Consider the following 27,987-nt stretch of genomic DNA (forward strand, 5'->3'; position numbering starts at 1 on the left):
TTTTAAGACTGAACAATGTGTTTTATTGGCAACCTTGATTTGTATACAGCTGAATTTGAAGGACTTGTTCTCCAGTGTAGTTGATTTTAAATAAGTTAAAACATATTAATATGAAAAATTAATAATTAATCAATTAGATTCTTACATTTTGTAACAGAAACCAACTTAATCTAAATGGAAATTGTACTGCCAGTTGTATTTTTCAGTAATGTATAGCTTTGTTGTAGAAAAGTATAGTGAAGTTTTGAGAGAACTATTTGCATGTTTACCAACAGTGACATCAAGCAGATACACTTGACTGCGAAACAGCAGTTGAGCTGGACTTGAAACACTTTATGTACACAACACTAGTGTAGCAGAATAATCTTTTTCTTGGTAATTTGGCACCAAGAATGTTCCTCCACTCTAGCTGAGTCCCCATAACTCCTCCATCACAAAGCCTGGTTGATCATCAGTCAGAAGTAGTCCAAAAAATGAACTTTAAATTATGTACAATTCTACTCTGTAAGCCTTAATTGGAAACCAACCGTTTAAGAGCTCTCTGGCTGTGAAAACCATGAGCCAGGCTTTGTTATGTAGGTGTTTCTTCCTGTATCTATAAAGTCCCTTTTATAAAGCTCTCTGTTTGTTTTTTCACGCCAGGGCCATGCGTTGTGGTTTTTCTAGGTTAGCTCGGAATTTATCAAGAAACCGGGATGCTAATTCGTCATCCACTATTCGCCCGTCACTGGACAACGTAATTGTCATCAGCTGCTTGGTGCATAGGGTCTGATCATCCTCACAGAGCTGCAGTTCAGCCCTGGACGTCCCAACAGCAAGGATACATGCCTGAGGCGGGTTAATCACAGCACTGAAGCCACTGATTCCAAACATCCCTAGGTTAGATATACTGTGGGATAAAAAGAGAAAAAGATAGCACGCATATTACATCAGTGGTCAAACTTCGCTGAAGATAATAAAAGGTCAAGACGATAAATAAAAACTAAGCAGGCATTAGTGGCTATAAAACAAATTTATTTAGGTTAAAAAAAAGAATATTATCACTTTTAGTGAATGACTTTTTGTCAACATCTGATAGACAGCTGCTAAAATAAAACGCTAAGCAGTTAAGATTACTACAGCAAAATTCAGCTCAAGAACCGCCCCTAAATATTGTGCAAAACTGACCTGAGGGCTTTCTGATGTTTGCATTAATGGGAGTTCTGGTTCAGGGGAACGGAAAAACTAATAGGTGAAGGATATAGACATAATGTATATCCTCAGGAGGACGAAGAAAGTGGTCTCCGTAGGAATCCATTGCTTCTGCCTGACACAGAAACCCCATTTGTTTCTAAATGACACCATTAATTCTAATGAGTTAAAAAGCCCCCCTCCTTCACACTTCTGCAATTGATGAACAGTAACTGATGGTCTTTGTCGCCCAAGAACACATTCAGCTCAGGCTCACATGAAATGTAGAATATGCATAATATATTGGCCCACTGTGAAACCAGATTTTAATCATAAATGCGGAAATGTATAATGGCTTATTCTTATAACTGAGTTTCAAAGGAACATTGGGGAAATAGTATTAATAGATCACAGGAACCACTTTTTGACACATTACAAAAAAAGTCTATTGAATAGCAATTAACTGAGACAGCAGTACTAAAAATAAAAAGGAAAACCTGGTAAAAATACTGACTATAATAATGACTTTACCTAAATGAGCCTCCCTGGTATTCCTCAGGAAGCAGTTTCCCATCTCGAGCCTTCTGGGCCAGAGCCTATAAAAACACCAGATGGATATTCTTAAAGAAATAAATACATTTGAGGTATAAAAATAGATCAAATACAAAATAGCCAGAATACATGTGTGATATACACAACAGACTTGGAAATAAACCATAAGCATGTGCAGTACTAATTAACTGTTAGTTATTGTACAGTCTGCAACACGAAATACAGAAAAGAATGTTCTCCTAATAAGGTTCAGCTCCTCACAAATGCAACTAATAAAAATAATACTAAAATCAAGGTTTCACGTTGAAAAAACGAAAAGACCGAATAAAGAAACGCAAATGGAATTCAAAACTGAAATTGCACTTTTAAAATGTTCACCATGGTCCTCACAGAAATAGATTACTATCCTAATGTGCATGGGTAAATTAAAGAAATGGGAATGAAAAGCACCCAGAACTGCAGATGAGGCATCTGGTAATACATTAGTTCAGCTAGGTTATGTGAATCCTTGCTCTCTCACAGCATGAATGCTGTCTGAAGAGCTTGGAGAAAACCCAATATAACTGAGAAACAAAGCGTGAAAAAGGTATTGTTTCTAGTGCAAACACATGGCTCATTCAACCTTCTCCAAGAAGGATGGTGATATCAAGCAGTAAAACATTATAAAAGTACATGCTCCACATTATACCACAGACTGTGTTGAAATAATGAAGAGCTTATTGTTAAAATGTAGCACTGAACTTATCTTCTTCTAAGTTATTGGCTTATTTGAATAGAAATGTTCTTAAAAGGTTCCCTCACGGAAACTTGAGAGTGACTCACAAGACACAATAGAGTATGGTGGGTACAATTATGATAAGAGCCCCTAAGTGCAAAAATGTTCCTCTGCATCAAATCAACGGCCAGCAGTGCTCTATTCAGACATTGTGTCAATTTTAATTCGAGACCTTTGAAAACCAGAAAATGCACATTTACCTCAAAGCAGCAGCACAAATAAACTGAATAGCTGTGGGTGGTAAAGAGCATTTTGAAGGCTTAGGTGGACTGACATGTGTGCAGTGTTACTGCTCATGCTTTAAAGCAGCTGTTGTGTATGCATGTATGTTAGTACTGATACATTCTGATCTGGCATCTGAACAACTGACAAATATTATATTATTTGAACTAAAATAATCAAAATAGGTTAAGACAATCACTATAAAAGTAATACATTGTCTTCTGGGAGTCACAACAAATCAGTAGCAATATAATTATATAAAACAGAACACTTTGACCACATTAATTTCAGTTCTCTAAAGAAAAAAAACAAACGAAAACAATTGTTTTTCAATATAATGAAAAAGGAAGGAACGCAAAAAGGAACAAAAGATAAAAAAAAGGAACTCTTTGTGATGCAAAGTGTTTAACAAACATAGCAGCGCTTCTGGTCTGAGCTGGACCACCACGGCAGCCAGTGGAGACAAACTATATAATAATACATGTATATATTTCAAAGCAAGCAGCTATGTGTATTCAATAGGTTGATGAAAAATGTAAAATCGTATTGTGTACACAACTGTTTACACATATTCACCTCTGGTTTTGGTAGTCAAAGTCAAAGTGAAAGTCGACACAAACAGAAGCACCCGATCTTAAGCAATCACATTTGTTGCAAAAACTGATCACATGGGTTTAGGCAGTTACAGTAATAGTATGTCTAAAAGCTAATCACACACCCACTGCTAAATCCAACCACCACCCTGCTGACTATCACTGGCATACACAGATATGCACCGTGCATCAAACGTACTTTCACTCCTCCCAAGTTTAAATTAGCACTCTTGCATGAAGTAATACTTATACTAATACGGTTTCCACCACTGTCACTGCAACAGCTAAGGTTACATGTGCTGACGCTGAGCTGTGATGTTGATAATGTGCAAGCAACAATGTGTCATTAGAGCCATAAGTGTTCTAAAAGTCAGCTCTACTTCTTGATTATGGAAAGAGTTTTGCATTTTCAGGTTTTATGACTGACAGCTGATGAATCCAACATCAATGTGTACAAAGATAAGACAGTCATAAAAAACTTTAGGGAAGTTTACATGGGGGTCACTGTACATGTCAAACATTATATTTTTTATTATCAGCGTCTATTTCAAAGTCATTTATAATTCATCGATTTGTGATGCATGCGTCTTTGATAGAAGTGTGTGGCTCTTATCATTAAGTAACTTTTTTGGTGCTTTACATTTTCAGAGCAACCTTGGAAACAAATTATTGTTCCCAGGTGTTTATGAGAAAGCAAAAAACAAAAAACAAAAAACAAAAAAACATTTTTGCTTCATATACCATATCTGATCGATCTCTTCTCCAGATATCAAAAATCAAATTCCAAATCTACTGGCTTGTATATTAGATATAAAGTGCTTCTCCTTTTCAGTTGATTAACTCTGTACAACACTTGGGAGATATCAGGTTAATCTGGTTAGTTAGCTCTGCTATCTGCTGACTTGAAGCTAACTTAACTACAAATACTGTTTTAGCCACCACCACTGAGCTGGTGCGTAGGCTGCCCAGAGTGCTAATTTGGACTTTTCCATGCAGTACTTTTTGCTTTGCATTTATTTATTTTTACCAAAGCAAGAAAAGAAGAAATATTCTGTTCAGGGAACATCATCTTTCAAGGGGTTTTCCAAGCTCCAGAGTACACAGTGGTCAAAAACCATCTGCCCATGTTCCCAGATTTTGTTTCAGAACTAACCACCACAACGTCTGCACGTGTCACTGCACTCTATGGATTTTGAGATTCTCCGTTTTCTCACTTCCCCCCTATGAGGAATAGAGGAGCTTGTCTTGTGTCTGGTGTGTGTGCTACACACCTTCACTGACAGCACTCCGAATATGACCAGTTGTTTGTTTGCCATGTTAATTCAGCTAGAGGTAAAGGACTGTCTAAACAGGGGGTGCCCCACTGAACCTCCACTGAACCTAGCACCACAGGTTTGTCTTTGCCTCAGGGAGTGACAGCATAGTCCACCAGGGCAACCTCATGAGCCCTATTTAAGGAGGTTTCTGTGAATGATATTTGTATTGTAGCTAGTTAGTCATTACCACACTCTTGTTCAGATCTATTACTGGTGCTCTGCCACTGGTTCAGTGGCTACTCTACAGGGCGTGTACATATACTCCATACTGTATTTGTTGTACTGAGTGAATCAACTCCAAGGGAACAGAATGTTATTACTACAACTTCTGTTCCCTGAAGGAGTGGAAATGAGGATTTAATGATGCTACTCTGAATTAATTAAAGTTCCAGCCAGAATCTGTTAGGGTCCAGTCAAGTCTAAATCTCACATTAACTCATAGCATGTCAGAACAATGATTACAAATAGTTGTTTTTTGCCTTCAACTCTTTTATTTTCAAGTTCTTTACCTTAGCATTAGATGAGATCTCCTGGACTCCTTTGTTTGCAGCATCCTTGATGATTGGAGTAATGAGACCTTTGTCTGTTGCCACAGCAATAGAAATATGCACTGAATCAAGTGCACGGGCTCCATCACCAGACCACGTCACATTCACTTCTGGCATTTCCTAGGAAACAGGAGTCAAAGGTCACCTCATGTCTTCATGTTATCAGGGATAAATCAAGACAAAAAGAGATAAGCTCTCTTCAGTCGAGGTGTGTTAAGCTGCTTCCTTATTTCTACAGAGGTTGCTACGGATCCACATATTTGATTTGGCACAGATTTTACACCGGATCTCACCCTTGATGCAGCCCTCCTACTTTATCTGGGCTTCTGACTGGCACTAGGAGACCATTAGTTTGTGATCCCCTGGGGCTGAATTTGTATCTCCTCCTGCTCTAAACTGGGAATCTTTTGAGTGGTTTTAACAAATACTCATCAGAAGTGGAGCCCCTATAATAAAATATTAGTGGTAATGCAAATGAGCTTGACATTTGAGAGGTACACAAATACATTAGACCAACAGTAAAACCAGTGAATGTGACAGTGCATGTGTTGCTTTGGTAGCTTTTGCGATCAGAATTAAGATATGAATTCACTATTGTGCCAAACACATTTTGCTTTTTCAAGATTTCCCCTTGTGAGACTAATAAAGGTATCTTATCTTATCTTATCAGCTCTATAATCTAAGGATCTTGGAAAGAAAATCGTCTAGACTTCTTTAAGTTGCTTGAAGATGTTTCACCTCTCATCCGAGAAGCTTCTTCAGTTCTAAGATCAAATGGGTGAGAGTCCCAGATTTAAGCCTTATGGGAGTGTCACCCCAAGAAGGACAATGGACCCCCTAATGATCCTCTACCTAATTACACAAGCCGAAGTGTGAAAACGGGTGTAGGTCACTATCCGCCAATGTTTTGGGTGAGCTCATTGTGAAACCTAGCCCCACCCTATCATCTGATTTCCTGAGGTCAAGTGGCCCAGGATGTGAGTGGGCGTTAAGGCATCTGGGAAGGGATCTCAAAACTGGATTATAGATGGCAGACAGTTAAGTGTCGTAAGCCACCTCCTCTGTTCAAAGATGGTCGTTCACAGTGGACATAGATGGCTTCTTTCCCTCCTCTTTCAAACCATCTGTCTTCTCTGTCCAAAATGTGAACATTGGCATCCTTGAAAGGGTGACCTTTGTCCTTTAGATGCAGATGGACAGTCGAGTCTTGTCTCGTGGAGGTGGCTCTGCTATGTTGTGCCAAGCCTTTATGAAGTGGCTGTTTGGTCTCTCCAATATGGAGGTCTGAGCATTCCTCGCTACACCGTACAGCACACACTACATTGTTAAGTTTCTGTTTAGGTTTGTGTTTAGATGGCAGACACCAACTGTCTGCAATCTACAATCCAGTGTTGAGATCCCTTCCCAGATGCCTTAACGCCCACTCATATCCTGGGTCATCTGACCTCAGGAAATCATATGATAGGGTGGGGCTAGGTTTCACAATGAGCTCACCCAAAACATTGGCTGATTGTGACCTACACCTACCATTTTCACACTGCGGCTTGTGTAATTAGGTACAGGATCATAAGGGGGTTCATTGTCCCTCTTGGGGTGACACTCCCATGGGGCTTAAATCTGGGACTCTCACCCATTTGTTCTTAGAACTGAAGAAGCTTCTCGGATGAGAGGTGAAACATCTTTAAGCAACTAAAAGAAGTCCAGACGCTTTTCTTTCCAAGCTTCTTAGACTACAATGACCTGGATGACCGAGAACCTGCACAGACATTAGCTCTATAAATTCTCTGTAGGCTCCTCTCGTTGAGGGTTCATCTTTTTATTTCTTTATTTCTATTTGTGTTATTAAAATTATTACATTATATGTGGCATAGAATATGACAACATCTAAGGCAGGATATGAAGTCATAATAAAAGGACAGCGTGCAAAGAGAAGTGCATTTATCGCCAATTGCCGCACCTTTAAGAAAAAAAACAATCATCTGGAACACAAAAATTCAAAACTGGGTACATAAATCAACATTCTTCTTGTGGGGAGTGTGTGTGTGACAGAGAGAGAGTGTCGAGTGGAAGTGTGTATCTTTGCCATGAAATTTACTTGAAAATGAGGGTGGGAAGTGGCAATAACGTGACACAATATTTTATATTAATATAATAAAATAGTATTTTAGAGTGTAAAATAAGTAAGTCATTATATTCTTATGAAATGTTGCTGGAATAACTACATTACCAGGAAGCCACATCGTCCACAATGTCCTATGCCTTGCACATATTCTTTAAATCTAACAACACATCTTAGACACATGTGTCCAAATGGTTTATTGAGCACTGGAAGAGATTAAAGTTATGGATAACACTGCAATGTTCTAAAAAATACAGGGTTAGAGATGAACAGATGACCCATCTTTAGCAATTACACACACTGAAGAGACAAATGACAACAAATGAGGAGTACTTACTCTGAGTGTAACAGCTGCTGCCTTGATGATGAAGTCATTAACAGACACTTTAATCTGTTCTGAAAGGACAAAGGAGGATTTATGAGAATAACCAAATCTCTGCTTATTATTATCAGATCTAAGCCAAGCGGAAAGCTGGATAAGCTAAAAACCTATGGTTCCGAATGCCAAGGCTGAGTGAAAGTCGAGTATCTTGTACAAGACCTGCAATGTTTCAGTTATCAAAAAACATTCAGTTAAAGAGGGGAAATTCTAAATGAATTCATTTCCATGTAAACAAACTGCAAGTGAATGACATTACACATGCTGTTGCATAGGGAAAAATGCAATATCTTGTTGTTGTTCACTCCAGCTGATCAGAAGAGGCCCCTCTATGCCAAACTCACTGATGCGAATTTGCTTCATTCCCTGCTTGATGTGTAACACACATTGGGGCAGTCAGGCTTGGCATCAGAGCCAACTTTTACTAGTGGCCAATAATGCAGTACCAGACAGTTCTGAATGCTGTGAGCAGTATGATTAATGAGCTAACCGTGAAATCGCACTGGTCGAGAACAATGAGAGTCCACAAAAACAACCGGCGAGAGAATCCCTCCGTACACACACAACCTTGCTAATAGGTCTGGAATGGCCATCCCGTTTCCTCTATCACAGAGACAGGACCCAAAGAGATTTACTGTTTGTTTGACTGTGCTGAAAAGTTAAGCTAAATAAGGCCAATTACGTGACACAGCATTAAACTAAGTGTTTTAAAATTGGAATCTGACATAGTACTCTTACTTAATCAACATGAAAAAATGTCCCAAAGTAATCCATTTAGGAAATCAAGCCATTAAGGATAGATATTTTTCTTTTTATGTGCAAAAGTGAATGGTTTGTGGTGGAAACTGTCCTTCAAATTACACACCCAAAATTCTGTTTCACAAGCAGTAGCTGTTTGCTCAATAACCGTTGTTAGGGAAGGTTGTGAAGCTGAGGAAGTAATGCCCACACTGCTAGTTTCAACCAATGCTTCATTTGATATTAGAATTGCATCAGACTTACACACTATACACATTGAATACTGTATTTTTTTAAAAAGATTATAAGATTGTAACAATCTATCTTCCCTGTGGTATTCACTGCTCCTACATTTACTGTTAAACCCACATTTATTCCTTGGCTTTCAGTTCTGACTACTTTTATTTTGTCATTTCTTACTCAAGTTTTCTCATTTTATGCTTCATTTCTTAAATGTCACTTGATTATTTGAAATGCACAACACTTAAAACAATAGCCGTTGACCAAAATGTGCTATATAAATAAATTAGACTTGTATTTAGAGGCCTTTAATACCATTTTTTTTAAAATTCCGTAATACTGTCATTTATCACATGGTACACAACAACAGATTTAACACGTTTAAGTATTAATAGTATGCTGTAGAAAATTAAGAAATGGCTTTGGTAGACATGGCTCTTTCCTAGATCACATCAGTAGAAGTCAGCCCTGTGAATCCAACTTCAGCCATTCACAAATCCCCTCTTAAGAATCCATACAGCATGTGCACACTCATCATGCTGAGTAATTCTTTCAGCGTTTATAGTTACTTGTCAAAATGTGGCAAGTACACAAAAAATAGTGATACTGTTGATGCTTAACAAAAAGCACAGCAAACAGAAATAAAGTTACAAGATGTACCCTTCGTCAAGAGGAACTGGCTGCAATTCCTCTTTGGATTAAGTTTGTCTAAATGACTTCTCTTTATGATGCCATACTGTCTCTGTGATACTGAGAACAGGGCTCTATTGCAGCCATAGATATACTGCAGGTCTTGCTTGTGGGGTACTGCTTCATGGATAGGCATTTAAACTTCACAATTAGCTGAATCATTTGCCAAGTACAATAATTTATCTGTCCATAAAACAAAAGTCACCACCCCTGTGGAACACAGATGTGTGTATTGATTTGAAACACAGGAACGGACATGAACTACGAGCCGAATGCTTGAATGAAGCGTCACATTAATCTTCTGAAATCCACAACTTCACAGATAAGCTGTCTTACAAATGTACCTGTCAGTATGCATTAAGGGAGATACCACTTGCAGGACAACAACAGTGTTAATGAAAAGACAAGTGTTTTCATTTCATTGCTTTTACCTTTGGCCAGATCTTTGCGGAGTTGCATGACAGCAGCCATGTCACAGTCGATGGATGCATATGAATGGGGGATGGTGGTCTTTGATTGGGTAAGCCTTTGAGCAATCACACGACGGACGTTTGAAGCTGGAACCTCAGTGAAAGTTCCCTGGAGATATGGAGGAGGAAGAAGGGGAGGTAAATAATTCAGTGAAGGATAAAAAAAAAAAAACATTTTCAGAGAGCCAACACTGATATGGTGGACACATCTTCACTGCTACAAGCAACTCCAAAAACCCATGAAGTGAATAAATGTTGACGGCAGCCTTGATAGTTAATGGCTGGTTAAAAAGAATCCTCAATCTTTGAGATGAACAAGCAATACCTTACGGGATACCACTAACTATACCAAATGAAACTGATAAATATCTACAGCAGCAATGTAAAACTTAACCATGGAGAAATAGTGATTGTTTGAGATGAGACAATCCCATTACATCCTCTTAGCCAAAAGCGACAAATCCCCAAATGACTGAATGATATCTGGCAGTTTCTTAGTACGACCCGCAATAGAAACTGCGTCATGTAAGAGTATTTTTGAGAGAATGTGTGAGGAGTGATCACCGGTGCTCCTGGTTTTCCCGGTACAGACAATGGAGGTATGTTTGGTCTGCTTCCTGGAGGTAGAGGACTGGCTGCTGGAGCAGAGATGGGACTTGGAGGAGTTGAGGCGACCACAGATGGCACTGCTTTGGGAGCAGGAGATGCTTTCAGAAGATTCAGTGCATCCCTGTTATAGAAAAAAAAAGGACCATTTTAACATTAAATGTGAGAAAGACACTTTTAGAAGAAAAAAACAAACAAAAACAAACTACATCTATGAACCTCCACTGAAGCTGGAAGCACCATATTCAACACCTTTTGTTCAACATATACACTATCCTGGCTCTGAACATGACCAAACCATCTCAGCCTTGTCTCTTTCTTCTTTCTAAGTATGAAGCCATACTACTGCTCACTGATCATTGCCGCTCCTCTTAGCCTAGCTTCAACAGCAATCCTAGTGATTTTCCATTCACTGAAGCCACCTGGAAGAGTGTCAAAACTGTTTTGGATGCAGGAAAAACCAGACACCTCAAACTAGGCACAATAAACACACTGGACTGGGTCAGAAGTTTGTCAAATACTACTCAGGATAAAACTTTATATAAAATTATCAATATTTATGATTGCACCGCATGACAATCCAAATAGACAATGAAAACATGGTTCGTTTGAAAAAAATCATGATTATTTTTTCAGTTTTAGTTGTTCAGTCTTTGTTGAACTGCACCTGATTTTCAGTTCCAGCCTGTTAAAGAGATAACAGACATCATTTATTACCTCTAATAACCCTTTTCTTTTTCATTTTTTTTCCATTTATCAAATGACGTAATTTTTTTATGTAAAAAACAAATCAAAATATTTTCTTCTTCATGAAAAAGTGCTCCAATGCCATTATCTCTGCCTTGACTGTTATTAACACAATTTCATCGGTGTGAAACAACACTTCAGTTTCAGGTAACATTCAGTTTCTTCTGGAGAAAAGGAGTCATGAGAATCGTCCGTTATTCTCAAACACCATCAGCACGGGTAGGATCCGGTGCCAACTGCAGGAAAGAAAAAAACCACTACATCTATGAACCTCCTCTGAAGTCGGAAGAACCGTTTTCAACACCTTTTGTCCAACATATACACTATCCTGCCTCTGAACATGACCAAACCATCTCAGCCTTGTCGCTTTCTTCTTTGAAGAAAGTATGAAGCCATACTGCTGCTCACTGATCATCACCTCTCCTCTTAGCCTAGCTTCAACAACTCTTTCCCATAAACTAACGGTATGGCTCATCAACTTAAAAAAAAATAAAAAAATGCTTGAGTAAATAAAAGTTAAAAAAAAAGGAAATAAAGTTAAAAGTAACAGTCATCTGGTTATTGTTTTTGTGAGCTTTTTGGAAAGGTAACATTCAGTTTCTTCTGGAGAAAAGGAGTCATAAGAATCATCCGTTAGTCACAAACACCATCAGCACGGGTAGGATCTGGTGCCAACTGCAGGAAAGCTTATTCAAAACCTTTGGTCTAAGTGGACTTCCCTCTAGCATAGTGAGTCATGGACAGCCTGACTTTAACCAGAAAAAAACACTATCAACTGCTGTATACTAATTAATTTAATGTAACACTGCATTCACATTAAAGAACTGTTTGTATACAACTTTCAGGTCATCCTTCACCAACTTGATACAACATAATAACACAGTCCCTCCATTAAGGCTCATAGTTCACCCTTTAAAGGTAAGGATTAAAATCACACTATCTCAAGGAGTCATTTGAACAAGCAGATGTAAAATGTGGATGTGGAATTGTCACTATGGTAACCCAGGAAATCAAAATTTCCAACATGTGGCTAATGTGCTAAAGCAAGCAAAAGCTAAAGCAATTTATTCAAATAGCATTTCCTAGAGTGCCTGGTTTACAAAAGTTAACAGCACAAGAAACTAGAATTAATAGGAACTTAATTCTGAAAAGGACAAACAAATAAATCCATGTAATAACTGAAAGCATTTAAAGGCAGCATGAAAAAAATATAAATATAGCTTTAAATCAAGTTGCTGTTTTGGGCCTTTTAGTCAAAATTGAATGGTTCCACATTAGTCTCCAGGCCACAGGTCCTGCCACATGCCTTCAGCAGCCCTCCAATTTACAGGCCTTGCAGCTCTGTTTCAAACTGAAAAAAAAAAGTCTCAATATGTTTGTTCAGCATGGCTTTTGTGGGCATTATCAGACAATCAAGACAGCTGATTAAATTGGACAACTTGTGAAACTTGAGGTAATAATATTACCTTAAACACGGAATCTTTACTCTATAATTACATCAATCACTGAGCATGATATGGAAATTTTTCTCTAACAGCCTACAGTTTCATAAAGGTTGTAGAGAAAGTGATTGAAGATATTAAAGACTGCTATGCTAAGAACTAAAATGGGAAGAGAAAGGCAATAAAAGAGAGGAGGTACTAAGAAAACCGCTCTGGATAATTTTGATCCTACTAGTAAGAGCTGGAAGGAGCAGGTATCAGGTGTACTTGTTTCTAACTCTTTAGTTCTAGTTCATCGGATATGTAAGGGGTCTTTTGTCTGGACCAGCTGCCTCTCACCCCTAGCATAGCGCTAGGAATAGCCAAAGCCCCACAGCTGCCAATTTGTTCCGTCTGGCACATTCACTCCTCCCTTTCTTTTACCTATAAAAGTATGTGTTTGTGGAGGGAAAGGGGCAGCTTGCAAGTCCCTCAGCTAACCACAAAGTACGACAGAGAGTGCTTATTGATTATAGAGGGCTATCAATTTCAATACCACAAAGTATTATGAAAGTCCCATATAAGAATCAATAAAGCCTTTATGTTATTGAATAAATTCAAGTCAAGTCAACAGCAACCTGGAGGGGCCACTAAAAGATGACACTGCAGATACCTCTTTTTTTTTTTTTTTTTTTTTTTTTTTTAAATGTGGCTTTCTGCCATGCCTTTTTCAGACCAACCATTTATATCCTTACTGACAGCCAAGGAAAAGGAGCTGTGGAAAGACTAGGAGAAGGTGACCAGAATATTAAAAAGGCACAGAAGCAGCACTCACATGCACGCATGAAAAGACAAGTCTGAGCACACTGCAGGGATCATGAATTTAAAATAAACAAACAAAAAGAAATCAATGCTTTTAAATTCAGAGGGAATTAAAATGATGTATTACAAAAAATAAGTGTAGTGTAGTACGTTTTTTTAATGCTTTCAGCTTTAAAAATAACATCAGTGCAAAAGCACACATTAAACAGCACATTTCCACTACAAAACTCAGAAACAAAACAACAATATTATTGTTTAGAATATTGTTTACAATTCGGGGTGTAACAAAAATGGTGTAGATTTACATCTAGGTGTTAACAAGATCAAAAAGGGGTTAAATTTAAAAATATAGGCCTCCTAAACTAAAGATACTTCAAATGCACAGCAATGCGAAAGCTTCAGAATTACTGGCTATCCTTTTCACTAATGCAATCAAAATGAACATAAATGATATCTCCCCTGGATTATCACAGGGTTAATATATTCCTGTTGTGAAAATATAGCAAACACAGCTTGTGCTGGTTTTTAATTAGCTGTCACAGCATTGGACAAGTCAATTGTTGTTAATAACAATGGTGAAAAAAATGGTGAAAAATGCATTTGTCTTTACACTTTCTGTTTTAAAGCTCTGCTATTGATTATTGACCAGTACTTAGACAGTACTTTTCTAATCTATTTCAGCACTCAAAGTGCTTTCTTACTATACGCCTTAATTACCTGTTCACAAACACAATCAATTTTTTCTAAAAAGTGCGTTTTAAGCTAACATTCACACACTCACGCTTTAATGGATACATCACGGGAAACTCGTGCAGAATATATTGCCAACACACCGACTTTCTGACAGTTACACAACGTGCTCTACGTTCTACGCCACAGCCGGCTAGCACTAAAATTGAATGCGAATTTGTGTCTGTTTTTACTCAAGAAAGTACAAAGCTTATGTCAAAGTGATATGAGAAGATTTGGTTTTAGACTCCCTAAATATTTATTCGTTTCCTAAATATATACCAAATACTTGGAATATGCCTTTCTGTGATATTGCTCCAACCAAACAAGTCACTGGTGGGAAGTAAAGGGCTAAAAACACAAGCAAAGAAACCACTTGTTAAACATTTCCTCTAGCTGGTAAATCCCACGACAATGAGTAGGGAAATTGTAAGTCTGGTAAGTCAAACTGGCCGGGCCTCCCAAGCTTTTACTGATATTATCACTAAGTAAACAACATAGTACGCCTCTGTACCAATATTTTGTATCACCCCTGGCAGTGACAGCCTTGCCTGCAGAGTTTTAGTAGATACCAGCTAGGTAATGCCTTAGAAATAAAGCTTTGTATTTGTAGCTTTTTGCTTGTTTGCTTTGATTTTTTGGTTGCTCTTTGAAGAGCACATTGTTCAATAACAGAGGGATGGTTAGCCTTTTAATTTTTAATTAAAAGACTCCCTCTTCCTTTGATATGTTTTCAGCCTCAGCCTTTCCTTTCTGAGGATCAGCTTAAGTTTCATCAAGTGAATATTCTGCCAAAGCGTTCAAGCAAATCTGGAGCCCAGCTGAAGGTTTAAAGAAGAGGTCTCTGAGCAACCACATGAAATATAATTAAAACTGCATCACTAATCGAACAATTTAAAACCTTGAAATGTTGACACGCAAAGCACCCAGCATGTTTATGCTTATAACCTAGAAAATTAATGTAGCTTTGTATTAAAAATACATATCTAAATGTACCTAGTGTAGAACAGCATATCGTACTTGCTTGTTTGTTGTTAAGAAACATTTACATAAGATTTTTAGTTTGCGATCAAGATGTACATCTACAGAATGGGATTGCTAAAACAAAACAAGTGCCTAACAGGTTTTCTAGGCTTTCTTGCAGCCTTAAACTCACTTGTTAATAAAATTGGTGACATGTTGAAAACATTTAATGTAAATCACAGTGGTGAAATTATAAGAAGGATTATCTTATGAGAAAAGAAAAACCCACCCTAGTTCTAGGAGTAATCATTCTTTACAGCATTTAGTTTAAAAGACTTCATGCATACTTCCCTTACTGTCTAACACATACACACCCTTGAAAGCATATGGTCTGTGTTTCTATGGTCACCAGTGTGTCCCAGAGACTGGGTTGCTATGGCAACAGAAGTTTCTTAATGAGATCCCTCAGCAGGGTGTTAGTTGGGTAACGAGAGCATTCAATCAAGTCCCCACTGACAGCAGGTAGCCATTAGATCCTTGTCTGTTTGCCACTTTCTGTTGCATGAAGATTTAAATACCTGATATTTCAAACCATGTTAGAGAAATTTCTCCAACATTACTGTCCACATTGACCTGTTCTTCTAACATCTCCTTCCTTTAGAGATTCTGCAATATTATGGTGACTGATTACCATACCAAACAATCCTTTTTAAGCTTATACACCACTTACAGCATAAACAGAGTACAGTGCATGCAACAACTGAGACTGATCATTTTACTTTAAACTCTTGACCTTTCAGACTGACCTGCATATGATTATGTCTAGCATCTGAATCTATAGAGATTTTAGCAAACATAATAATCATTGGCCATCTCAAGGTTTGTGTGCAAACACTCAAACAACCGTAAGTCAAAGATTAAAACATAAGCTATAAGGGTGTTGTGTGACATATGACATTACATTCAGTCATAGCCTATAGTGTTGGAACCTTCAACAAAAATAAGAAAAAAAAAAGTCTTAAATTTGCCACCATAAATAAGCCTGACAGCTTGTTTGCACTTTTTACAACCTCCAGCATAACTGATGCACAGATGTTTATTATTATAGGAAGGTATATATCCCATATGCTTGCCTTAAGCATGATATATCTTGCAAAAAACAAAAGAAAAAGACAAAAGAAAGTTAAGCCAGTTAAGTGAAAAAACAAACAAACAAACAAAAAAAACCCCCAACAACTTGTGTCATTTAGGCACTTACTCTTTTGTGATTATTCCTCTAGGGCCTGTGGGTGTGGCCAGTTTTGGATCCAAACCATGAGTGTCCAGAATGTGTCGTGCTGCTGGGCTCAGACGTAACCTGGAAAAGAAAACGAGAGAGTGGCAAAACTTGTAGTTTCAAAGACCTCATCTGGTAGCTTCAAGGTGGTTGCAGAGAAACTTCAAATGAGTTTTACATGGGACAGCTTACCCAATACCATGTGGTGACACTGAACTCCATTGCTTAACTATAAAGACTAGTGTAATTTAACATCTTTCTTCTGACATATCAGTCAATGTTTTTTCGTTTCTAGCACGAAAACATGAACAGATAAAGAAATTTCTCTAACATTTATTATGTCCAGTTATTCATGAGTGCCTGAGTTAATATTACTTTTTTTTTCTTCTGCTCAAAAGAGCTGGTTGTTCTGTTTCTGCATACAGACGTGTGCTGCCAACAGGGAATTTGTAGAGTCCCATCTGGTGGATAAACTATGGAAGATCACCAGTAATATGACGACCGAATTATGTTTTTCCCCATATTTTTTTTTTTACTTTTTACTTGTTCATGTATCAGCCAATACTGATGTATCAGCTAATACATAATACCGTTTGGGCTCTATAGACACAGTCAGTTATATGGTTCACTTAACTAGTGCAACAATGTACACGATAACTTTAGTGAAATAAATAAAAAAAAATCTTCACATCTAAAAATATTTATACTGAAAAAAATAATGCATAAAAAAGTCTTTAACTGTCAATCTTGTTTTCCACTCTAGACAAGACTTCTGCACAGCATATCCATGCTTGACCTTTTGGCCCTGCCACAGTGATGTTACCAAAGTACAAATCTGAATATGAGAATGTGCTCAGCAAAAAATGTTTGCAAAACAAGTTCCGTTTGTCAGGGAGTGGTTCCTTTGCCTTTTACAACAGTATTTATTGTGTAAATAGGGACATTCTGAAATGTGAACAGAAATAGATAATCTCATTCAGCATATTACATGGTGGTAGATACTGCAAAATCCAATCCAACCAGCACAATGTGCTCTAAACAAGAAAAGATAACCTCATTCATTCATTCATTATGTATCTTAAGGTTACGGAATCACTTTATCTACTCTTCATCAAACTGGAGTGCTAGAAACCACAATGGCCTACTGTGTAAGCACATTGAGCGCATGGAAAAACTTGTCATGTAACCAATAGGGGTTAAAAAGGATTGTTCTGTAGAGTGAATAAAGGTCTATGGACTCTACATCAGATTTATTAAACTAAATATTTGACAGATGTCATTTGATTAAGCAAAACAAACAAACAAAAAAACAAAAACATGAAAGTGACACTCACTGTCCTGATGCGACTGGTTTTGGTGCAGAAGGTGGAGAGGGAGCAGAAGAGGTCACAACCGAGGTAGCAACTGCTTTTGTAGCAGGTGTAGCTTCAGATGGAGGTGCAGCATCTGAAGAGGGGATCTCTACTTGTTTCCAGTCCTGCCCTTCCTCCACCATGACAGCAATGAGAGTGCCAAGGCGCACGTTGCGACTACCCTCTTCCATCTGTAGAGAGAGAGGTGTACTAATAAAATTGGTTCAATAATTTCATAATTACAGCGGAGACTGATAGAACACAGGTGAAGGGCTATTTTGAAATAGATAAAGGGACATCAAAGCTGTCAACCACTGATTTACCATGTTCTTATGAAGTAATCCAAATCCAGAGCAAGCTTTTTCCTACTCTCCCGCGCCTGTGTAAGGTGTTGTTCCTCACATATTGATCAGTATAAATGAAAGGCCAAAGCTTAACATAGTGTGCTCAACTACTGCATTGGATCTCATTTCAAACCATATGTCCTTATTGAGCTGCCCCTAAACATGTAGCACAATTTGATGAGGAGGACAATCAGGAGGATGAACAACTACCTATGTTGTTGTACTTAAATATCCAACAAGACCACGGGTAAGTTAAGGGAAAACAAAAACCTGACCAAATGCAAAAAAGAAAGATGAACAATAAATAGTCACTAAAGAAAATAATTAAAAATTATAATAATTAAATAATGCAATCTATGATCATAATGCCAACATTGTAAACATAATCCACCCCTCTCCTTTAGGCTTGCAAAATCAAAGTAGGATTAAGAAGGAAAAAAAAGTAATATTAACTCACATCTACTAATCTGCCCCATATGGTAAAACATTAAAGTTTCATTTAAAACAAAGTTTTAAAGGAAAACATAATCCTTAAATGACAGGTTAAAAATGTTTTTTTTTTGGCATTATATAAGTGTGCATTAAGCCTATGCGTGACTTATTCTTCATATTTAGTGACCCCACAGTGCCCTTTCTGGCCAGTGGGAGGTGAAAGATGAGGTAATATGTAAAGAGGTTTCCCAATAAATATGTTGTTGTGCAAATTTCCACAGATATTCATCTTCAATCATGAAAAGGATTTTTCCATGCAAACAAAACACACAACTTACAATGTGTAGGCCAAATAAAAGAACATAATGTATCAAGACAGAAACACAAATTCATTCATTCATTCATTTGGATAACCCACCCAAAATTCTTGTGTGTGTAACAGATTGAAACACATCAGCAGGTGAAGATTTGCAGTCTAGTACAACAGTTCTGTGGTAGTTGGCTATGGATTTAATGCTGTTTTGTAACCAGTCCACCAACTCCCCTATGTCAACCGACACAAATAATTTCTTAAGTGATAGTAAATGCTGCTTAATATTTATTTCAATTTTACATTATGCAGAAGCACACAACCAGCACTGCTGATAGCATTCAAGCGCTAATAATCAGTAATAGTGTTACAGTGTATCATGTGCACGCACACACATAAAATACTACCATTGCCAAAGCACTTAAGTGGATCTTTGAAGTTAAAATCACATGCAATGTTCACAGCAGGCATTATAGATATTTGCATAAACAGGTGCTTCGTGCACTGCGGTGGTGTAGCACTCAACACTGCCATCAAATAGTTACGGAACACCAAAACCTATGGGAAGTGCAAATTATGTTTCTAACCTCATCTACATAAAGTTAAGGTAACCGAAAAAAAATCCATCTCCACTGAAAGCAAGTTAAATTCTAAATCTTTGCTGCTTTTATATCCTCATGTCATCTTTATCACCCACAAATCTCTGCAATCAAAGAAACACTGCTGTTGTGACTTATTAAAGAGATGGTATGGAAAGTTGCAGTGGTCAGGCATGGACAGTTATTTTGTGGCTAATTTTTCTATCACACATATTTGGAGGCATGCATATATTTTTATTTCAGACCACATTTGGGAATAACCATATTTAATAAATCACTTTGTATAACTCTCATGTCCCAGATGGAAAATTTATTGCAATCTGCACCATTATTTGAAGCTTAAAGAGCCTGTCAGGTAAGTCATTTGAATCTAATGCGACTGTGACAGTTTCTACTAGTAGAGATTGCATAATTGCCACAGGGAGGTTTCTCACAGCTGTGAGAGTGCACTTACATGTATACGTTTTATCCCCAATATCACAAATCAAGTTTTATTATCCAGGCTATTTTTCTTCTTTTACTTCTCTTTTGCGTGGCACCTGTGTAAAAAACAAAGTAGGCTATCTGCGGAAAAAAAGTGAAGCACGTGGCAATAATGTCTACAGCTTACAATGATGCAGCAATTTAGGATTTTGCAGACACTCACTATTTTTACTGCCCGGTGAAAAAAGGTATAAATTTTACATAGAGCCCTTAAGAGACCTCTCATGAAACCTTCAGCACGGCTAAAGATATTACAAAACCAGACCATTTATGAGGCTCAACTTTCAACATAATGTTTTTATACAACAATACAAGCCCTTTGAGACTTTCAACAGCTTATTGACAATAATCTCAAAATAACAGTTGTTGGATGCTATACCTGTACGACGTTTTACATACGTTACCTGATAACAACCATTTCAGGTCTGTTTTTAAATTGTTATAGGCTATACTGGCATACACAGTGTACAGAAGAAGATGAACACAAAGCTCAGAAGGACCCTCTGATTATACAGTGTATGAGCAGTTTACTTGGAAAAGGAACACAAAAACAGAGAAAATGAGACAGTCTTGTTTAGTTAGTAAGGCAAGGTTTGCTCCTGATCAATAGAGCATGATAGATAATGTAAAAAGAGGATGGCAGTTATATCTTTCAACTTATCAAACAGACTGACAGTCCAATGTAAGCTCTTTCACATAAAATCACACATGTGGAGGGATGATAAATGACAAACTTGACAGGTTAGCGCTGCAGAATGTTTGGACATCCTTATCAATTCAATGATTTATGAATCTTCCTCTAAATCTTTCCTGCAATTTACTTTTGGTCTTAATCACCAACTAATCAACTTTTAAATACCATCTGTCACCTTTTAATTAATTTCTAGACAAGGCCTCTTTTATTTCAATTTGCTGAACGCAGGGGACCAACATGAATTTATCTTCGAAAATATTTGTTAGTTCACGAGTCGATGGGTCATTGTACGCTTGACTGAGTTTAGGATTGAAGTGCGAGGGTCAGGGTAGAGCAAAGCAGTAAGCGCTTAATAAGATGCAGTAATCCACGGTGCTAGTGTTCAATATCACGAGCAGGATCCATGGCTGATGGTTGGAAATTGGTAGTGTGCCATAGCAGTACTTGACCCCCATAAATAAACCCTGTGGTGCACAAGTTTCATGTCTGCTTTAGTCCGTACAGGATTGCACCAGCTGCAGGTAATTATTGAAGTCTATGAATTAGAAACCCACTGTGTGTTTGGAGAGCCACAATTACACTTCTAAGGCGCTAATGCACTCTGACCCTGACAAAGTGCCATATTTTTTTGTCATGTAAGAGGAAAATTCAAATCTCTGAAACGGCACCAAAGTCTGCTGGTTTTTCCAATACACATGTTCTTTGTCACAGACTGAGAGAACGAAAGCTTGGGGGCTTATCTAATGTAGACCATCTTTCTCCGCCAGCTAAAGCCCCTACCCCCAATTCTTCGATGGTTGCTATGGAAACTACTTCATCCCCACAGTGGCTAAGACAAGGATGGAGTAAGTGAATGTGAAAAAGTGCAACCAAATGAAAACATAAATATATTTCTAACTAAAAAATTAGTGTATCGTATACTCTGAATTGTCAGTATATCTGTGTGTATATTTGTGAGTACATCTGCTTGCGAGAACTGGCTGCATATTTGTTTTTGTTGTGGTTTCAAACACATAGCCTTATTGAACCCTCTTGCTCCCAAGCGTCATTACAACTTCAGCATGTCCAAAATTACATAGCCAGAGAACATGTTGTATAATAATTACATAAGGCACTCTTTGTGACATGAAAGAATATTTTGGCTTTTGTGCATTTACAGGAACATACACAGAAAATACCCAACCGCTATTCCTATTTTCTTTTTTAAATTAAGGCAAATCTTGATGAAATTATAAGGAAATTACCTCAGATTCCCCTTGCACAAAGTCATTAAATCACAAATATGTATTAATAAAGCAATAGAGATAAAATATTTTCATCATTCTTAGAGAAAAAAAAAACATGTGGTGTAGTACTGATGAAAGACAACTGATTGCTTGGTCTTTGACAGCCTTTTAAAAATTCAAACAGCTAGCAGACTTGGGGGATGGAAAGAAAGAAATATTTGCCAGTAAAGGCACCTTGTCAAAGCTTTGCTGTCACTGGAAAGAGGAAGCTATTTAACAAGCACTGCCAATTAGCAAAATCAATGAAGGAGCCTTGAAAGATGATGATATCCTGCGTTATTTAAATGATTCCGTAACATAACATTAACCCTTAAGGACCCACAGTGACACTGGTGTCACTGCCTCTTTACACTTAGAGACTTGGTTATATATGATTCATTTGATATAAGACCCCCGTAATTTTCATGAAAGTAGAAATAGGTCTGGGCTCTTAAGGGTTAAGAACTGCACACACATCTAAACACATCCTCAGACCTTCCACTTAATAACTTATCTAAGAAAAAAGTACCCAAGGCCCAAGAATGCCTGCTCTTTGTAAATAAATTCACATTTCTAATAATCTCTGTCAGAACAGCACCATGTGCGTTTTTGCTCACTCACCAATATCTTCGCCAAGACGCCGTCATCATTAGATTCCATGGTAACCACAGCCTTGTCAGTCTCAATCTCGCAAAGGGCATCGCCTGCTGCAACTGCCTCACCTGAAGATGTAAACAAACACATCTGAGAACTTTCAGATAATAAATTAAAATAAATACTTGTTTGGTATTTCAACACCAAATTTTATATTTTCTGGGAGTGTTTCGGACCTTTGTGGAAGTGCAGCTTATTCATTCTATCATGAATGCATGAATCACAATCATCAGTAGCACTTTGAATCGCACTTTATACACAAAGAGAACAAATTTGTTGCATAAAGATGAAGGAATTCCACTGAAAGAACAAAAAGGTTATGCAAAAAACATTTCTCCTCCAGCTTACATATCAAATGTAAGAACCAATCAATGTTTCATGGGAAAGAATGTGAGATCTGAAAATGCAGCAAGTCTGATAGAAGGCAAGATCGTTGGCTATCCCAGTAGGTTCTCACTAGTCCACTTCATGAAAGAGCTGGAATACATTATCATCTGATTTGCAAAGAAGTAGGATAGCAATTAGGAACCACTGGTTCTGTAATGCTCAGATACTTAAGAAATTCAAATTTTTTGCAACTTAAATGGTATTTCAGTCAAGGCAGAAACAAATTGATGTTGTCAGTTCTTTGGAAAACCGGCTTTTGCAGTCAATTTCAATCAATTTCACGGACACAGTCAAGACCAGGATCAATATGAGTGAATCTTCTTATTGGCTGTGTGATAACAGGAAGTGGTAGGAACAGATAAGGTTTATAAAACGTAGTTTATTTTTGTGTTGCGCTCTGGTTTCCTAAAGGCCGGGGCCTGAAAAAGGGTTACCCAAATTTGATATCTGGTCACATTTTAATCAGCTGTGAGATGATACATAACATGGCAATGTAGCAAATTTTGAAAACAGGATGCCTAAAAAAATATTTTGCAAAATTGAAAATAATTTTCTAAATGTATAGGGTTTATTTCAGGTAGGATGGGGTGTAGGAAGAAAAAAAAACAAACAAAAACAAAACAGGGTAGGTTAAGGAAATTTTAGGTGGAAAGAAATAGGGGAAAGGTTGGAAGAGCAGAGGGAGTATTGATCTTGGAAGCCCCTGAGAGTTAATGCAGATTGGATTGGTATGAGGTTTTAACACCACATGACCCCTGGGGTTAGGTGCAAAGTGCAGAAATAAAGATTAAAAGGTGACCCTGGGCATTTTCACCTTTGCTCTACTCGAGTGCAATGGACATGATGACAAAACTAGCCTTGTGCCTTGCTGAAGAATTCATCTACCACCATTCAAGTTTCACCATGTTTTTTTCAGGACATTATGATGTCATAGTCAATGTGACCTTTTAGATATAAATGTAATCGCCTAATCATTTACCCTCTTAAACACTGTGTACTGTCATAATTAGGACTTTATTCTAGAGTTATGAACAGAGTGAGTGTGATCCTCGATCATCAAAATCTAATTAGTTGATCTGTCTAATCAAGCAAACATCTATGCCAAGTCCACAGAAATTTAAACCTTTCAAGCAATATTTCACCGGCTACAATGGTATATAGAAGGATAAGCTTAAAATCTATTAACAACAACCAGGACTGTCAGTGATGCAGAGGCAACAAAGTACACAAATCCAGCTTATCCGATTTCTCAAATTTATATAGGTTTAGTGTAGCATGGTGCTGCAGTGGTTAGCACTGTTTTGAATGGCTGGCTTTGAATCCTTCAAAATCCAAATATTGACTTTCAAGCTCGTTAGAATTGTACAAATATAGCACACCTCATATAGTGTGCGTCCATGCATCTTTGCACGCTTTAATAGTTTGTTGCACCTAACTATGTAAAGTCTGAGAATAAGTTTTTGGAGACGTCTACATCACTGTTATTTCTGCACACTACTGTAAACAATACAGTAGACATGGTTTTAATGTTGTGGCTCACTTAAGAATACCTGTAAAAATAAATTCCCCTAAACTGAACCTTCTCACTACTGTTTCAATGTTTTGCTGAAAAAAAGATGATAAAGGGATTCATTTGACTCTTTCAGGCAGATCCTGTTCAAATACCAGTTCAAGCAGCAGATGATTAATTGAACATATTATCTTATGCAAATTAAGGGCTTTTAATCAGTCTCCCATAAACTCATTTTTTAAAAAGCAAGAAAGTAGTAGTGTAGATATATTTTTCTCAAATAATTCATCTGTTTTTTCCCCACCTTTCTTACTCACTCACACACAAACAAACTCAAATCTAACCTCAAGTCACAGCACATAGCAACACAGCAGAGAAGCCAATCAGAATTCAGCATCTGGCCTCTTGATAAATGAGTGTGCAGCTAAGGATCCTGGCTATGCAGAGTTGCTAAACAGTGACTGATAATGACTGCCATGGTCCTTGAGCCAATTAGCCACCAGAGGCCCTCAGGTGACCCATTTCTCAGGCCTCTCTCTGTTACTTTAAGAACTGAATATATTTGGAAACCAACTGAGCAATACAGGGGAGGATATTACAAGTACAAGAAAAGTGAAGCATCTGTCCCTTTGGATAACATATTAAAACGCAAAGAGGTTTAAAATCTGTCAAAGAATCTCAGTACAAATGTGTGATGAGTGTCTGTTAAATTTTCTAATAAAGTCTTCTGTCAACGTGCTTTCTTTACCTTCCTTCTTCAGCCATTTGACTATGTTTCCCTCCTCCATGGTAGGAGAGAGTGCGGGCATCTGCACTTTGAGTGGACTGACGCCTAGAGGAGAGAAAGAAAATACCATATGATTTACGACGGCACATAATGTCAAGGGTTTCATTAGGTTTAAATTTAAAACAAAAATCCCCCCTTTCTTTCAGAATAGGAAAAAAATAGCCCTTCCAGTAAGGTTGTGCAATTTCATCTAAAATATTTGAATGTCAAACTGCATCAAGTAACATACTCAGAAGTAGCACTGAATAGTTCGAATAAAGCCCTTGGGGGTCCGTATGTTCAACTTGCAGCAGAGCACAAGAGACAGCGGTACCATGAAAATGTTGCCATGTCACTTATACAACTGTGCTCCTGGATGACACTGCACCAGAAGATGCAAAGGCATTTGTATCATTGTGGTCCCCAACTGTCACCATCTGTAGTCACACAGAAGGCCAGAGTTCACACTAGAGCTTCAGGCTGCCAGAAGAAAACATAAATTCAAGATAATGGCTTTACTACATATGGTAGTAAAGCTGAAAGCAACAAAAATAAGGTTTAGAGCTCAAACACGGTACAGCGTAAAATGAATAGCCCTTTGTTTTACACATTCTTTATGGTCACTGAACAACACACATATCACAGTCATTTATAATATAATTTTTTAATGCATGATACATATATTAAAAAAAAGTTTCTGTTAGCAGTAAACAAGATTAACCCAAACAGGTAAAACAAAAACAAAAACTAAGAAAAAAAAAGCCCTTTCCATTTGACTCCACACTTTAAATTAATCTTACATAATAAAAGTGTTAGTCAGTTATATAACTATAAATTTATATACATTTAATTTAAAAGAGAAATGAAAATTTTAAATAATTTGGGGATTCAATTATTCAAATTCTTGGTGTGTTAGTTTTTATTTATTGTAACATGGCCTTTGTTTCATGTTGCAAGGTCTCTGGCCAAACTGTGTGCTGCTGCCACCTGCTGTATGTTCAGCAGTGGTGCAAAACTTCAGTGTGTAAGGAAGATCTTGATGCACGCTCAATCATCCAGGTAAGTAAATCTCCAAAGGTTGATTATGTTCATCTGGACGTCCAGATTAACAGAATCAACCTTCAGAGATGTGTAAGGAAGAGTTGTGTATTTATATGGCATACGTGTTGTTTCAGTACTCAAAAACAGAAAATCTGTCTGTTTACATTTTATCTTCTTCATGCTTAAAGTCCCAAAACATTTACTGGGCAGTTTTATTTCTGAATGAGATTCATTGACAAAGAATGACATCTGTGTAACTTTTCAAATTCATATACTCACACTGGATTTGGGACTGAACGTTTTATTTTCATTACTGACATGTTTACATGTCACAATGGGGAAAAAAAACAATTAAGTGCAGGAATCATGGGCATATGGGCATATCATGGGCACAACAGTGCCCATGATATGCCAGTGCCCGAAAGCACCATCATCCTGGAGGAGCTAGTTTAAGGTTTCTCAATAAGATCCCTTTAAATAAAGTTCTGATACACCGCATTTACACTCTTGGAACTTTTTTGGAACACTTTAAGAGTCACAGCAACAGATGTGCCTCCGTAGCACCCTATCCCCAACGTCCTCTTTTGTCACACCAACCATCTGCATCTTCTCCTTCACTACATCCTCTGTGGTCTTTCCTTTTTTCCTCCTGCCAAGCAGCTCCATATTCAATACCTTTTGCCGAACATATCCAAACCCTCTCAGTCTCGCCTCTTTAACTTAAAGCGCTCAATCTGGGCTCTGATATACTGAGTGTCAATCTTGTCCATTCTTTGCACTCCCAATGGAAATCTTAGCATCTCCAAATCTGCTTCCTGTCTTTTAGTCCTGTCTCCAGACCTTAAATCACAGCAGGTCTGGCTGCCATCATGTAAACCTTCCCTTTTACTCTTTCTACTATCACGTCTGACACTCAACTCCACCCTGCCTACACTCTCTTCACCTCTCTTATACACTGTTCATTGCTTTTGTTGTTTGACCCTACGTGTTTAAACTCATCTACCATCACTCTTTCTCCTCCTTGCCGCTTCACTGTTAGCACTTTTTGGAGCTAATACTCTTTTTTTTAAACATTTAATGATACTGCTACAAATGTGACAGCTTTGATGGCGCAAGTTGGCTTACAGGGAGACTGGTTGGAGACATGCAAGATAATCCAAGTGATTTAGAAAGCGGCATTAGCAGCTTTCCATACAGTTAACTGCAGAAAATAACCATTACATTTTTCGCTTAACACTCATGCCAACACTCTCACTTACCAACAACGCTGCTATTTGTCATGCCCTGACAAAACGAGAGCAAAGTAACGTTGCACCACTAAAGGGTAGTGACGGTTGCAAATGCCAGCGATTGTCAGCACAGAAAGGGCAACAGCCATTTACCTGGTAACTGTCAACACTTACCGAGTGCCCATGGTGACTGAAAGAAGTGTCTGACTTGGTCTTGCCATTGGTGTGTCGACCTTAAACATTTATTAAAATTATTCAGTCTGAGGCCAAATAACATTCCCTGACGACCCAAACGCAAGGAGGCCGCCATGTTATCGTCCTCCGTCGGCGAGACGTGTCCATACAGATGCCTGACGACAAAAAAGGAGGGGGTGGGGTGAAGAAGGACAGAGCCGTTTTCTGCCGTAAAATCCGTATTTTTAAAATAAAAACATGAAGCACGGAAAAATATTTAAACGCAAATACTGGACTAATGGAAAAAAAAACGTTTACCCCGGTGATAAATGTATTATAAGCTCGTGTAGACATTAACGATCAGGCAACAA

At 37.8% G+C, this 27,987-nt stretch overlaps 1 protein-coding gene across 1 annotated transcript; it reads right to left on the reverse strand.

Moving 5' to 3' along the window:
* Positions 1-27,774, reverse strand: pdhx (pyruvate dehydrogenase complex component X). Its single transcript, XM_087842958.1, has 11 exons — positions 27,617-27,774; positions 25,155-25,238; positions 22,477-22,577; positions 17,711-17,919; positions 16,359-16,457; positions 10,377-10,542; positions 9,774-9,921; positions 7,633-7,691; positions 5,138-5,296; positions 1,702-1,766; positions 1-889 (listed from the first exon to the last, which is right to left on the reverse strand). Exons 1-11 carry the CDS (start codon positions 27,750-27,752, stop codon positions 634-636), a joined length of 1,482 nt encoding a protein of 493 aa, XP_087699084.1. The 5' UTR covers positions 27,753-27,774; the 3' UTR covers positions 1-633.
* Positions 27,775-27,987: the final 213 nt, after the last annotated feature.

This window comes from Neolamprologus brichardi, chromosome 7 (assembly GCF_056152115.1).
Source record: "Neolamprologus brichardi isolate AB-2024 chromosome 7, ASM5615211v1, whole genome shotgun sequence".
Classification (NCBI taxonomy): domain Eukaryota; kingdom Metazoa; phylum Chordata; class Actinopteri; order Cichliformes; family Cichlidae; genus Neolamprologus; species Neolamprologus brichardi.